The sequence below is a fragment of the Peromyscus leucopus genome, chromosome 1 (assembly GCF_004664715.2).
Source record: "Peromyscus leucopus breed LL Stock chromosome 1, UCI_PerLeu_2.1, whole genome shotgun sequence".
NCBI classification, from domain to species: Eukaryota; Metazoa; Chordata; class Mammalia; order Rodentia; family Cricetidae; genus Peromyscus; species Peromyscus leucopus.
Window position 1 is genome coordinate 41,100,233 of NC_051063.1, and position 14,999 is coordinate 41,115,231.

A 14,999-nucleotide genomic window follows, 5' to 3' on the forward strand; every position below is an offset into this window, starting at 1 on the left:
CCTTGAACTTAGAGACCTACCTCTGCCTCCCTAGTGCTGGGATTAAAGGAGTGGGCCTCTGCCACCCAACGATAATCTTTTTTTTTTTTTAACTTATTTTATGTGTAGGAGAGTTTTGTCTACATATATGTATGTTTATGTGCCATGTGTGTACCGAAACAGTCAGAAGATGGCATCAGATCCCCTGGAACGGTAGTTACAGAGAGCTTCCAAGCCACCATGTGGGTGCTGGGAACTGAACCCAGTCCTCTTAACAGGCGCTCTTCACTCTTGAGCCATCTCTGTGGGAGGGGGTGCAGGAGAAGGACGGTCTTCGATCTGTGAGTCTGGAATGTTGACTGCATATTTCCATGGATCCTAGAGTCAATCAGGATGATCCAGAATAGAGAGGAAGAATGCAAGCTGGTGCCCACAGTTTAAAATGAATGAACCAAAGAGCCAGGAACATCTGCCTGTGGTCACAGGGACTCAGGAGGCTGAGGCTGGAGGACAACTTGAGCTCTGAGGTTTGAGGATAGCCTGGACAATACAGTGAGCAAGGTTAGAAGAACAGTGTGAGTGCTGAGGCTAGCCCTGATGTAAGATGCCACGGAGGTGTGTTGGGGAGGGGTGTCTCTGAGACATATGAATGTAATGGTTACCATGAACTGGGCTCTGGAGCCCTTGAATGGAAAGCTGGGCGGCCATTCTCATAGTAGAAGTGATTGGCATTTTGCAACAGAGGGAGACAAAACGGCAGTACTGACTTAGGGGTAAACCCAGTCAGTGCCCTGGCTAGACCCGATGAAGGATTGCTCAAAGTTTGGCAGTGAGTTTGAAAAACGGGGAGCCTGGGGCTGGAGAACCAGATTAAGGGGCTGCTTTCTACTCCTAAAGTGAAAACCAAGACAATTGCCGGACAGCTCACCCCAATAAGCAAGAAATGAGAACTTTGTGAAAACAAGCAAATGTCTTGCTCTTCTGCCTGTCATGGACTGTACAAGATACACATGCACAGTGCATGAGACACGGGAGACTCAGGAAGCTGGAAATAATACTGCTACAGTGTGCCCAGACGAGGCAATTCCACCTCTGTCGTGACTGCTGAAGAGCATGTGATACAGGCTATTGTTTGATTTGGTGATGCAGACAGAACCCAGGACCTTGCACATGCCAAGCTACGTTTTCAACGTGACTTTTCTATTGTTGTTAACGATTTTTTAAATAAAGGCTCTTACTGCGTACCTCTGGCTACCCTGGAACTTACTTTGTAGGCTGGCCCTGAACTCACAGAGACACACCTGCCTCTGCCTCCTGAGTGCTGGGTTTAAGGTTTGTGCCACTACAGCCAGCTTGTTGTTATTTTGGGGTGCTGGGGACTGGAGCACCCTGCATGCTATGCTAGTGGCCGACCTTGAGCTGTAATTCATATTCTACCCAATGCGCCCCTTAGGGTTTTATTGGTAAAACTTCCTTAAAACACAATCCTCAGCTTCTGCTGGAAACCTTCAGTTCAACCTGTATAACAGGGACTCGATATTACCAGAGGATTCACAGCCTCAAGGGAGTGGGTGTTCTTGGTGTCAGTCATGATAGAAGGTGGGTTCTCAAACAGGCAACCTATTCTGGCTTCGGCAGGCACTCATGCTGGAAAATACTCATACACATAAAATAAAAATAAATAAATCTTAAAAATAAATAAACCCAGAACAACAGAGAGAGAGAGAGAGAGAGAGAGAGAGAGAGAGACAGAGAGACAGAGAGAGAGAGAGAGACAGAGAGACAGAGAGAGAGAGACAGAGACAGAGACAGAGAGAGAGAGAGAACCAGTACCACTAAAGTGGAAGCTTTGCACTGGTTAGCTCCAGCTGAGAAATCAGCTGTGATTAAGAAAAGACCAGTGGACTGGAGAGATGACTCAGCAGTTAAGGGCACTGGCTGCTCTTCCAAAAGTCCTGAGTTCAATTCCCAGCAAACACATGGTGGCTCACAACCATAAGATTTGGTGCCCTCATCTGGCCTGCAGGCATACACGCAGGCAGAACACTGTATACTAAACAAATACATCTTAAGAGAGAAGGGGGGAGCTTTCTTCTTCTTCTTCTTCTTCTTCTTCTTCTTCTTCTTCTTCTTCTTCTTCTTCTTCTTCTTTTCTTTTCTTTTCTGCACTTTCTCCTTCTGTACTACCCCCTCCGCATGGTCCCTCTCCCCCTCACCCTCTCTCTTCCAATAAAGCTCTAGAAAGGTGTGTGTGTGTGTGTGTGTGTGTGTGTGTGTGTGAGAGAGAGAGAGAGAGAGAGAGAGAGAGAGAGAGAGAGAGAGAGAGAGAGAGGCATCGTTGAGGCAAAAATCTTCTGGGAGTATTTTGTCAGGGTCAGCACGCAGAAGCTGTGGTCCAGTGCGGCCAAGGTTACATTTCATGCCGACAGCCAAACTTGGTAGTGTGTAAAAGTCACCTAGGTAGTATTGGTTTTGAAGTCATGGAGGGGTCATGGAGAGCAGCTGAGGTTTGGCACTATGTGGCAGGGCTGGAGTCCCTAAAGAAGGCTGGAAGAGGCCATTGGTGATGGTGTGGCCTCAGTGACAGTGGAAACCCCAGCATATTGGAGATACCATACCGTGGCATGACCACCAAGTGGAGTTGGCCTGAGTGTAGACATGGCTGTGCATGCTGCTAACGGCAGAGCTCAAAAGATGGTGAGTGCCAGATGTCAGCCAGAGTTCCACTTCTGGACTTGGACTTCGCTTTGATTTGATTATGACTGCCCTGTTTCTTTTCTCTTGGAGTAAGAAAGTATGTAACATTTTTTATTTTATAGGAGATCTCACACTTAAGAAAATTAGGGCTTTTAAAGAAACATTTAAAGAGACTTTGGATTTTTTTTTAGACATATTTTCACTGTGTGGCCTTGGCTCACTGTGTGGACCAAGATGGCTTCAAACACATAGAGATCTACTTGTCTCTACCTTCTGAGCGCTGGGATTAAAGGCATGTACCCCCGTACCTAGGTCAAGACTTTGGACTTTTTTTTTGTTTGTTTGTTTTGTTTTGTTTTTTCGAGACAGGGTTTCTCTGTGTAGCTTTGCGCCTTTCCTGGAGCTCACTTGGTAGCCCAGGCTGGCCTCGAACTCACAGAGATCCGCCTGGCTCTGCCTCCCGAGTGCTGGGATTAAAGGCGTGCGCCACCAACGCCCGGCTGACTTTGGACTTCTTAATGTCAAATCTTTTAAAGACTGTGGGACTTTTAAAGTTATATCAGTTTTATATTATTTTGTGATATTAATATTAATATAAGATCTTGGGGATGAACAGGAAAGGCAAGGCTATGTTTTATTAGTGATGTGTTTGTGTGTCAAGTTGTCAAGGGGTCAATTGTGCTGGTTGGTTTTTGCCAACTTGACCCCAACCTAGACATACCTGGAGAAAGAAGAGTCTCGGCTGAGCCTTATCAGACTGACCTATAGGCATGTCTGTGGGAGCATTTTCTTGATAAATAGTTGATGTGGGAGGGCCCAGCTCTCTCTGTGTGCTACCCATGGACAAGTGATTCTGGGCTGTATAAGAAAGCAGACTGAGCAAGCCATGGGGAGCAAACCAGTAAGCGTCACTACCCCAAGGCTTCTGCTTCAGCTCCTGCCTCTAGGTTCCTGCTTTGGTTTCTCTCAATGGACTGTGACCTGGGATACGTAAGTCAAACTGACCCTTTCTCCTCCAAGTTGCTTTTGGTCGTGGTCTTCATCACAGCAATAGAAACCAAAGCAAAGCAAGGAACAGGCATGCTCATAGACAGGAGATTAGAGGGGTCTGGGTCTGGAGGGGAGAACTGGAGAGTGATTGCTTAATGGTTCCAGTGATGTAAATTCTGGAAGTGGCAACAATGTGCACAAGCTTTATACTGCTAGAATGGAAAAGTTTTGCTGTTGATTTTGAGTGAGACATAGTCTTATATAGCCCAGGATAGCTTCAAACTCCTGTGAAACTGAGGCTGGCCTCACTCTCCATCTGTCTCCTGAGTGCAGGTATGTACTGCTGTGCCCTGGCCAAAATGTACATTTAAAAATGATTAAAGAGCCAGGGAGTTGGTTCAGTGAGTTAAGGACTTGCCACACACACACACACACACACACACACACATAAATATTAAAATACTACTCTGAAATTTTGTGGTTTTATGTTTTATCTACTAGTTAAGGAATTTTATATAATTTTAATTAGTATTTTATTATTTTGTATGCATGCGTGTTTTACCTGTATGTATGTATTTATACCGAGTGTCTGGTGCATGCAGAGGCCAGAAGAGGGCATTGGATCCTGGAACCAGAGTTACAGAAAGATGTGAGCTGCTGTGTGAGTGCTAGGAATCAAACCTGGGTCTTTTAGAGGAGCAGCCAGTGCATTTAGCTGCTGAGCCATCTCTCGGGCCCTTAGTTCAAGTGTTTTAAATGATGCATTTTATGCTTTGTATACGTAACGTAATAAAATGATTTTTTTCCCAGAAAAGATTAAGGAGCCCACTAAAGACTATGTAACTAGACCGTGGCCAAGCCAGATTTGAACAGAACCTGCAATGTCTCTTGAATGGAAACTATGCATACCTGAGCAGCCACCAAAATTTAGGACATCCGGTTCTTGGCATCCCTGTCTTGTGTGACCTTACACAGACTGACCTTTGAAGATCTCGTTCTCTTCAGCTATTAAATAATAAGACTTAAGTATCTTTGACGGGCTTGGCTTGCTGCAGCCTGATGACATTAATTACTATCTATGCAGCGCTTCTGACATGACATCATGCGGACTCTGAAACCTTGATCTCATTCTGATACCATTTGCCTCTGGGATGTTCCATCACGCAGGAGCCCCCGGGGAAATGGCCAGCTCTCTGCTCCCTAACCTGCTCCTCCTCCAGGGGTTCGTCCTGAAGTTGAGCCAGCCTTGAGGAGGCCACATTCCCTCTCCTCTCCCTTTTCTGGGTGAGGACTCAGGCTTGGGTCCATTCCAGGATAAACTTCTCCAGGCCAAGAGATAACACAACTTCAAGGTGACAACCAGGGAGGCCTTTTAAAAGTCCTCCTTCTCCGTTAGAGTTGCCGAGCCTCTCCACAGCTGACCATCTGCTGACACCTGGCTACCATGTGGGAACTCGTGTGTCTCTTGCTGCTCATCCTAGCCTATCTCTTTTGGCCCAAGCCAAAGACATCTGATGCCAAGTTTCCCAGGAGCCTCCCATTCCTGCCCCTTGTGGGCAGCCTGCCGTTTCTCCCCAGACACGGCCATATGCATGTCAACTTCTTCAAGCTGCAGGAAAAATATGGTCCCATCTATTCTCTCCGTCTGGGTACCATACCGACCGTGATCATCGGCCAATATCAGCTGGCCAGGGAAGTGCTCATTAAGAAAGGAAAAGAATTCTCCGGTCGGCCCCAGATGGTAAGCAGTGGCAACCCTCCTCCTCCTTGACCCCTGGGGTGGCACAGTTCGTAATTTTCCCAAAACTGGACTAACGGGGCCATTCCCTTAGACCCTACCCAACCTCTAAACTGGGAAGGAGGAATTAAAGGGACACCTCTTGAATGGCCTGTCCAGCAAGGTGGTGCCGGAATCTGCAGAGTTAGGGGAGCCCTCACTCCACGCACCTTCCCCTCTATTATATGACAGTTTTATATGTCTATTATATGACAGTCGTGCCAGAACACACTGCCAAAGCCCATAGCCCGGACCCAGGGCTAAAGTTCTCCTTAAGTGTGACTGTTACATTTGCTGGGAGATAGGGGCAGTGACTGCGTCCTCCACAGGAAGATGCTGGGAGAAGCATCTGGTCTCTTGGGGGGCTAAAGATTGCAGTTTCCCCGATCACGTGGCTTTGGCTCACAGAGAGCTGGGGAGGGGGTTGCAGGGGGACAGGGGACAGGAAGATACAGTAGTATCTCACGGCCTCTGACCTCACTGTGCTCACTGTTGAGTAGCCAGCCTACACACACCACCCATGCTCCCATGACCCTACTGCCAGGGTCCCCCTGAGCACCCCCACACAGCACAACTGGCCTCAGCTTTGAGCAGGCCAAAATTGATTCATTTTCTTTGGGCAAGTCAGCCAGAGTGGCCCTGCCCCACTGCCGGGCTCCCCCAGATTTGGTTTCCTCTCAGAAGCAAGAGAATAAAAGAGGCCGGCTGGATGGGGGTCTGGAGGGTCAGGGATGCGAGTGGGAGACTTTGGGCCCTCGTGCTTTCAGAGGTACCTTTCAGGGGACATAATTCAACCTTAAGTCCAACCTGGGAGGATAAAACATGTGCTGTCTTCAGATGCGGGTTTGAGTGCACAGGCCAGACATGGAAAGAGAAAGAAACGGCCTGGATTCTGTGACTTTAGCAGCCTGGCGGTGGTGGGAAAGATAGGCAAGTCTCCCTGTCCCTAGGACAAGCACGCCCAGCTTTACCCCACCCATAGGCTGCCTCTCCTGGTCAGAAACCGAAGCAGAGAGGCCCAGAAGGCACCTTACTAATAAACGGAACCCAAGAGCGCTTGCATTCAAATCAGGGTTCCTTCTGTCTCCTCACTATACTGCCTTTCGGGACTGTAAGGAGGACTTAGGGCCTTCCTGATAAGAAGCGAGTGGGGCTGTTACGGCATGAAGGTAGGTCGAGGGAGAAGCCTGAGCGTTCCAGGGCTTGCCTAACAATTCCTACAGCCTTGCCTGCTCTCCCAAGGTGACTCTGGGCCTCTTGTCGAACCAAGGGAAAGGTATCGCCTTTGCTGACTCTGACGACGCCTGGCAGCTTCACCGGAAGCTGGCGCTCAGCTCCTTTGCCCTGTTCAGGGATGGTGACCAGAGACTGGAGACGATCAGTGAGTGAGAGGCCAGCCCCGGGGCTGGGGAGCAAACAGAAGGCTGCGGAGCTGGGAGAGGATGCCGAGGGCTGGGGCCGGCCATTCCTTAGCGGCGGCTGCCATCCAGCGGCCGTCTGCTCTCTAAGCGCTCCCCGGATAAGTAGACCCAGGTGGAGAGGTGGTGTCGTCGCCGGATGAATTCCTCTGTTTAGCATTCCCTCTCTCCTCAGTATGTCAGGAAGCCAGCTCACTGTGTGACTTGCTGCTCACCCACAATGAGGAGTCCGTAGATCTGTCCCAGCCTATCTTCATGTCAGTAACCAACATCATCTGTGCCATCTGCTTCAGCACCTCCTATGAGAACAGGGATCCGATATTGACCACCATACAGACCTTTACAGAAGGCATCCTGAATTGCCTAGACAATGAAAATCTGGTGGACATATTCCCTTGGTTGACGGTGAGACTGAAGTCACCCCTCTCCACTTCCAATCCCACAAGGACAATGTCCTTAATGCTATTAGTTTCCATGGCCATCTTTCTCATCTGACTCATCCAATCGTCATCTCTAGCTCCTCTGCCTCTTACAGCCGCACACGACTTCACTGGCTTTTTTACCCTCAAGGCAGGCTCTCATGTAGCTCAGGCTGGCCTCAAAGCCTCTGTAACTGAGAATGACCTTGAAATTTTGATCCTCCTGCCTCCGAGTCTCAAGCGCTAGGACTATAAGCCTGTACTATGCTGCCTTGCTGGGTCTCTTTATAAATCTTGTATCTTAATATTCATGGCTCTTACTATTTTCCAAGCACCATGTGCCAGCAGTAAGCAGCCTGTGTTAGGCACTGGGTCCTCCTAGACATGTCAAATTATCCTCTTGGTACAGACGGGAAAAACAGGCTGAAGCTAGTTGAGGGGTTTGCTTCCTTATTTGCGTCTGTCCTGTGGACACACAGCTGGCAGGGCTTAGTTCTGAACGCAGAAGGGGACGAGGGTCCACCCTGTCCTCCACTGTTTCAAGTTGTCCTTCTTGGCCATGGTGATCTTATTCTTTTGTCATCTAGCCTTCCTGGATGAAGGTCCAGGTCTACCTCCAGGAAGAATTCTAGCTGGATAGATGAATTTGACCTTTCCTTCTGTTTCCAGATTTTCCCCAATAAAACCTTGGAAAAGATAAAGAGACACGTTAAAGTTCGAGATGAAGTACTGATTGACATGTTGGAAAAATGCAAGGTGAGTGACAGAGGCGAACTGAGGTTGGTGTCATCGTGAGAGCAGGCCTGGGTACATTTGGGACACTGTAAGATCTCCAGAGCCTGGCAGGGGCCTGGCACATAATAGGCTACCACTAAAAACTGACTTATTAATGAATGGGAGCGGGAAAGTGAGAAATTGAAAATGTTCCTAGAAGGGACACAGAGGAGGACCCAGGGCTATCGCTACCTCTACACACCCACAGGTCCTGCTCAGCCCCTCTCCACCCTCAAGGAACCTTGCTGTCTCTAGGCTAAGATGGAGTGTGGTAGGGGTACTGGGGTGGGCTCCTTCCTTATCCTCATCTCTCACTATCTCTCATTCCAGGAGAAATTCAACAATGACTCCATCTCCAACTTGACAGACATTCTGATACAAGCCAAGATGAACGCAGATAATAACAACACCACTGACCACCAGGGTTCATTTTCAGATAGTCACATCCTTTCCACAGTGGGAGACTTCTTTGGGGCTGGTATAGAGACCACCACCTCTGTGTTGTGTTGGATTGTGGCTTTCCTGCTACACAATCCTGAGGTGAGTGTCTCCTCACTCTTGCTATAGAATCCAACTAAGCTCCATTTTGGGGGGTGGGGCGCAACGCCTGGAGCCTTCTGTGCAGACAACCCTGCTCCACCTCTCACAGGCAGTGGCTGACTCTGACCCCGGGTTAATGTCCCATCGTCTAGAAACAAAGCATAGGCCACAGAGTCATTACTGGATAGAATCTGTCAGGGCTGTTCTGGGTGTGCCCAAGGGTTCTGCTAAGTCTACATTACTCTTAGACTTGAACAACTTGATCACATGACCATGCTCTGGTCCCCAGGTGAAGAAGAAGATCCAAAAGGAAATTGACCAGAATATCGGTTTCAGCCGCACACCAACTTTCAATGACCGAAATCACCTCCTCATGCTGGAGGCCACTATCCGAGAAGTGCTTCGTATCAGGCCGGTGGCCCCCATGCTCATCCCCCACAAGGCTAACATTGACTCAAGGTATGCCCTGCTGGGGATGTCTTTCTGTATGCCATGAAGGTGTTGCTCTGATTGATTGATAAATAAAATGCTGGTTGACCAGTAGCCAGGCAGGAAGTATAGTGTAGGCAGGATAAGGAGAGAGGAGAAGTCTGGGAAGTGGAAGGCTGAGTCAGGAGACGCTGCCAGATGCCACCATGAGAAGCAAGAGGTAAAGATACCAGTAAGCCACGAGCCATGTGGCAAGGTATAGATTAATAGAAATGGGTTAATTTAAGATGTAAGATCTAGCTAACAAGAAGCCTGAGCCATTAGGCCATACAGTTCATAATTAATATAAGCCTCTGTGTGTTTACTTGGGTCTGAGTGGCTGCGGCCGGGGCAAGACTGGAGAAAACTCCAACTACAAAGCCCTTCTTCCCAAGACACTCAGCCTAGGATGCGGCCACTAGCTGGTCTATTTTGTCCCCCATCCATGTCTTACCTGCCCTTAGCTGCTGATCAACCTATAGTCAAACAGTGACTGCTGTCGATCATCCCACCCTAGCCACCATAACCACTGCATCTGCCTCCCCTGATATCGATGGATTAAGCTACAGATCCATCTGGCTTCCCTCCAAACTTCCCGCTGCCCTTGGAGACACGGGTCTGGGCTGAAGGATAGGGTACTCAATGTTCCAGTCTCATCAGGCAGCTGTAGTACATATTCACACACACGCACGCACACACGCATGCATGCATGCAAACACGCGCACACACACACGCATGCACCAGCTTCCAAGGCACATCTGTGTACTGACAAGCACAAATGTCCACATACACAAGGTTGGTCGGCAAGCGCTTGATGAGTGGATGAGGCTGGATCCAGGTGCAATCCTGGCAGAAACCAGAAGCTAAGGAAAAGGAGGAAAGGAGAATGGAGGCCTGAAGGGGTCTTTCCCCCAGTAGAGACTTGGGGCTGAGCAGGAAGGGGAAGACAATATGTCTTTTTCTTCACCTTGTCTGGGTCAGCATTGGCGAATTTACCATCCCCAAGGACACACACGTGGTCATCAATCTGTGGGCCCTGCATCACAATGAGAAGGAATGGGACCAGCCAGATCGGTTCATGCCTGGTGAGTGTCTGTCTGTCCCATCCTGGCTCCTGGGCTACACAGCCAGCCTGGATTTTGCTCCACTGGGCCAGCATTCCTTCCTGCCCATTAGACTTGCTACTAGAAAATTCTTGGCTGCATCCCATTGGCCTGTTGCCATTTCCATTCTCCTGGAGACCGTCCCCAACTCTTCAAAGCTGGACTTTGCAACTCACTCTTCAAATTCCTTCTGTGAAAGTCTGCAGGCATCTGTCTCCCAGTAGGCCTGTCCCTCTTTTCTTGGGTGGTGGCATTTTCTCCTGGTAAGACATCTTCCTCTCTCTCTGTCCTTCCTGAATATTTGATTTCCTCATGGCCTAAAAGTGGGTTGAGGTTCCCTGGGCAAAAGCTTGGCTGCTGGCTGATGCTTCCCTCTGTCTCCAGAGCGCTTCTTAGACGCCACGGGAAGCCATCTCATTACACCTTCGTTAAGCTACCTGCCCTTCGGAGCTGGGCCCCGCGCCTGCATCGGAGAGGTCCTGGCCCGTCAGGTGCTCTTCCTCTACGTGGCCTGCCTGCTACAGAGGTTTGACCTGGATGTGCCAGATGGTGCGCCGATGCCCTGCTTGAAAGGGGACCCCAAGGTGGTCTTTCTGATTGATCCCTTCAAAGTGAAGGTCACAGTGCGCCAGGCGTGGAAGGATGCCCAGGCAGAGGTTGGCACCTGGAGGCCATGACTCCTGGTCCCATGCTGTGCAGCCCACAGCGCAAAACTAGAGTTACGGCTCCTCCTGACTCCTACATGCCTCCTCCTCCTCCTACCCCATTTTCTAGTTTGCAGAAATAGAGGGTGATATGCCTAAATTAAAGATTTGCCGATAAAAGTCTCTGAGCTATCTATCATTTACTCATTTGCTTACTCATTCAGTCAACAAATGTACTTATGTATTTATTTTGTGTGGCAGAGAGGGATGGTGTGTGTGTGTGTGTGTGTGTGTGTGTGTGTGTGTGTGTGTGTGTGTAAGTATACTCACAGGAGTTGGTCCTTTCCTTCCACTATGTAGATTTTAAGGATAGAAATCAGGACATCAAGCTTGGCAGCAAGAACCTTTACCTGACGAGCTGTCTCGAACACCTCTCAAGACATTTTACTGAGTACATGGTGTATGCCTTCACTGACTCGGGACACTCACTCAGCCTGTGTGAGAGGCACAGGGGAACCAGAAATGTTAAACACACAAGGTTGTCCCTTCAATCGGAGGGATGCATATAATCTGTTATCTGCCCAGAAGGCTGGGGGCAGACATAGTTAATAGCCTGGTGACCCTTACAATATCTGTATGGCCAAGACCACACCTAATTCTCCCTTAGACCATTATTGTGAGCTTGTCAACCTGTAGACCCCATCTTTATGGAAGGTGTCACATGTAGTCAATCTACAGACCCCATCTTTATGGGCAATGTCACATGTACTTTGCCTAGATTTTCAAGGGAGTCATGTCTCAAGCCTTATTGTGCACATGAGATTAGGTTAATCATTACCACAAAAGTTTTCACCAAACTGTGCTGTGCCTAAATATGCCTAAAATAAACTACTTGGAGCTGGGTGGTGGTGGCACATGCCTTTAGGCAGAGACAGGAGAATCTTTGAGTTCGAGGCCAGCCTGGTCTACAGAACGAGTTCTTGGACAGCTAGGGCTACACAGAAAAACCTGTCTGGAAAAAACAAATAAAAACAAAAACAACAATAAAAAACAAATAATTCTACTTGGGGTCAGACTCCCCAAGTGTGATCCAACACTGGCTACTTAGTTGTGTTGAACCAAACTACTTTCTTGCCTTTCGGGGATTGTTACTCTCTAGGTCTTGGTGGTCCCAGAGACATCACACACACATACACACACACACACACACACACACACACACACACACACACACACACACCTGGTAACATTTTAGAGAAGACAGAAAAATGAGAATTTCAGACTTCTAAATGCTCTGGAGTCAATGATACTGGAATCGTTGTAAGAGAATGAATGGTACAGGGGGCGTGGCCACTTGAAACAAGGAGCCTGGGGATGAAGGTGAGGATGTGGGGAAAGTGACTACTCTGGAGGAGAAGCAGATGAAATGGTCTCAAGGTCACCATGATTGGGGGTGGGGGGGCAGCCTCTGGTGGGGCGGCACTGGAGACAGGCCAGCTCCCGTGGGGCCTCTGTAAGGAGAGGGAGAGTTTAACTTCTATCCCAAACACACAGGAAGTCACCAGCAGATTATCAACATGTGAGTGAAACAATGTAACTAGTTTTGTTTCGAGACAGTGTAACTCGAATTCCCGGGAGCCAGAAGACTAGGGTGAAAGCTGAAAGATCAGAGAGACAAAGGAATAAACCACCTTTAAAACTCTAGAACTCCTCAGCCTGAAAAGCTTTCCTCAGCCGAAAAACTGTAGTTCCTGTCTCCTCATAACTTATATACCTCCACCCACCCATATCATTTCCTGTCTCAACTTTCCTAGTGCTGGGATTAAAGGCATGTGACTCCTAAGTATGGGGATTAAAGGTGTGTGCCACCATTGTCTGGCTCTGTTTCTCTCCTAAACTGAGCCAATCTCATGTAGTCCAGGGTGGCTTTGAACTCACAGAGATCCAGACGGATCTCTGCCTCCAGAGTGCTAGGATTAAAGGTGTGTGCCACCACTGCCTGGCCTCTATGTTTAATCTAGTGGCTTGTTCTGTTCTCTGATCTTCAGGCACATTTATTAGGGTACACAATCTATCACCACAAGACAGAGTCTCATACAGCTCAGGCTGGCTTCTACCTTGCTAAGGCTGGCCTTGATTCTCCTCCATTCACCTCAAAAGTACTGAGCTTACAGGCCCAACCACATCATCACCTCCAGCTTCACCGTCGTTATGGAAGTTCCTCCTGGTTACTTCGTGGACAGTTAGGAAGGAGGTTGCTGTGCCAGCGCGGGATGTAGTGAGGGGCTGGGCCATGGCCACAGCAGGGAGGGGAGTGAGTAATGGCAGGACTGAGTCTTTGTTTGAAAGACGCGCTCATCTTGTTTACTCAGACCTATACTTTCTGCTGCATGCACCTCATAGGTTTGGCTTTGTGACCATGTGTAACCCAGACTAGGCCCATCAGAGCAATGCCATCTTGGTCTACAAGGATGGGTCATGTCCCCCCATCCTCTGCTTTCCCTCAGGTGAACATCACCATGAGAAGACTTCTAAATGGGTGTCTTCAGCAGCCACACCTGGATTTCTCTCCCTTCCCCATTCAAAACACCCTGGAAGTGGGAAATGCCTCCTCACTGGAAGATAGAGTTAATTCTTTTAAACTGATATTGTGTGTGCGTGCATGTATGGGTGTGTGAGTGCACATGCACACTCATGTGCTCGCAAGCATGTGCATGCTGTGGTGTGCATGTGACAGGTATCTTGTTTGAGGCTGGGATCTTTTGCTGCTAACTACTTTGTGGCTGCGTGACCTAACGTCAGGTGAGTCTCCTGTCTCTACCTCCTATCTCTTGGTTGGGTATGATTACAGACACTTGTGCTACTGTTTCTGGCTTTTATGTGGGTCCTAGAGATTACAAGTCAGGTCATCAAGTTTTGTATGGTAAGTACAGTGATCCATCTCCTCAGCTGAAATCCAGCATTGTTAGACCTTGGCCAGTGGGCAGCCATTGTGGAAGACAGTGATGTTTGACTTCTAGCCTAGAAAGAGGTCTCATCCCCAAATCCCTGACGCTAGCCAGACCAGTGTCAAATCAACAATCAGGTCCTTCACCTCTGATGAGATGAAAGACCCTGGAAAGGTCACGGGGCCTGCCTGAGATCCTGCATGGCTAAGCTTCCAAAGGGACATTGAGGGAACTCCAAGGAGTTAGGTCACAGCATGTTCTTTCTTAAGAGAGCTTTTAACACAACTGTAGCAAGACTCCCCCAAATCAATCTTGCTCTTCAAGAATCAGTGACATCAGACCTTGCTCAACAGCCTGGAGGAGAGCTTGTGGGGAGAGGCGATGTTGACACCATGTCAAGCTGCAGAGAGATTAAACTGGAGGTCACCCTTTTCCTCTGCCAGCTGGCTACAGAAAAAGAGCCAAACTTCCCAGGGATGGATGGAGGAGAAGGTAAGTATTTCACATCTGCTCAGATTTGAAAGACACTTAATGAACTAGTGATGCACAGATAAGCAAATAGGCAGAAAGTCTGTTCTCCACAGTGGTAGACGGTGAGTTTAACCCAACAAGAGGAAACCAGCGACCATCAACCATCAAGGGACTGATGTTGAGTCCAGAACCCAAGACGTTAGTGACGCCACCGTGAGTAGTCAGCCGGGTTTTCCCACCTGTCCTCAGGATCATGCGAGGGGCTGTGACATCTGAGAAAACAATTGCATGAACTCTGACTGGTGCCCAAACTTGATCCTGCCTAGAATGGGAGACTTTCACCCACTGACCTGAATCACCAAATCTCAGAGCCTCTTTGAGGCTCAAAGTAAATGCCTTCTTCCAAGACTTAGACTCCTATAATCAAATTCCTCCCTTTGGCTTTCAGACTATTGAAATGTAAATTTCCCCAGGACTCTCAGGCTGGGTAAAGGAAGAAGGCAGCTGAGGCCTGGTCTAGCCAGAGGAAGAGCTTGTCTCCCAGAGTTTACACACTCCTGACAACCTGTCACCTCATCTGGCAAGGGAGACTGAAGCCAAGACAAAGAAGGTGGGTAGGACCACACCTCAGTCAGGACTGATTAGTTATGCGATTTCTTTAAACCTAAAGCTCAGGACCCCAAAGATGGTCTTTGTGGGAGGTTCATGGGCTCTCTTTGTTCCTCTTCCCAATGTGACACATTGAAGTAATCTCTTTTTTCTGCTCTGCAC

At 48.6% G+C, this 14,999-nt stretch overlaps 1 protein-coding gene across 1 annotated transcript; it reads left to right on the plus strand.

The window, feature by feature from the left end:
* The first annotated feature begins 5,069 nt into the window (after window positions 1-5,069).
* LOC114696710 (steroid 17-alpha-hydroxylase/17,20 lyase) lies at window positions 5,070-10,992 on the plus strand. The gene is made up of 8 exons (XM_028874634.2): window positions 5,070-5,407; window positions 6,686-6,824; window positions 7,037-7,266; window positions 7,950-8,036; window positions 8,385-8,594; window positions 8,884-9,053; window positions 10,044-10,147; window positions 10,550-10,992. Exons 1-8 carry the CDS (start codon window positions 5,111-5,113, stop codon window positions 10,840-10,842), a joined length of 1,530 nt encoding a protein of 509 aa, XP_028730467.1. The 5' UTR covers window positions 5,070-5,110; the 3' UTR covers window positions 10,843-10,992.
* The last annotated feature ends 4,007 nt before the right edge of the window (window positions 10,993-14,999 follow it).

Excerpts from the sequence above, each read along its gene's own strand:
- LOC114696710 (XM_028874634.2), top strand. The coding sequence starts at position 5,111 with ATGTGGGAACTCGTGTGTCTCTTGCTGCTCATCCTAGCCTATCTCTTT. Across the intron at positions 8,037-8,384 it reads ACATGTTGGAAAAATGCAAG|GAGAAATTCAACAATGACTC; the intron begins GTGAGTGACAGA and ends CTCTCATTCCAG. Across the intron at positions 10,148-10,549 it reads GCCAGATCGGTTCATGCCTG|AGCGCTTCTTAGACGCCACG; the intron begins GTGAGTGTCTGT and ends CTCTGTCTCCAG.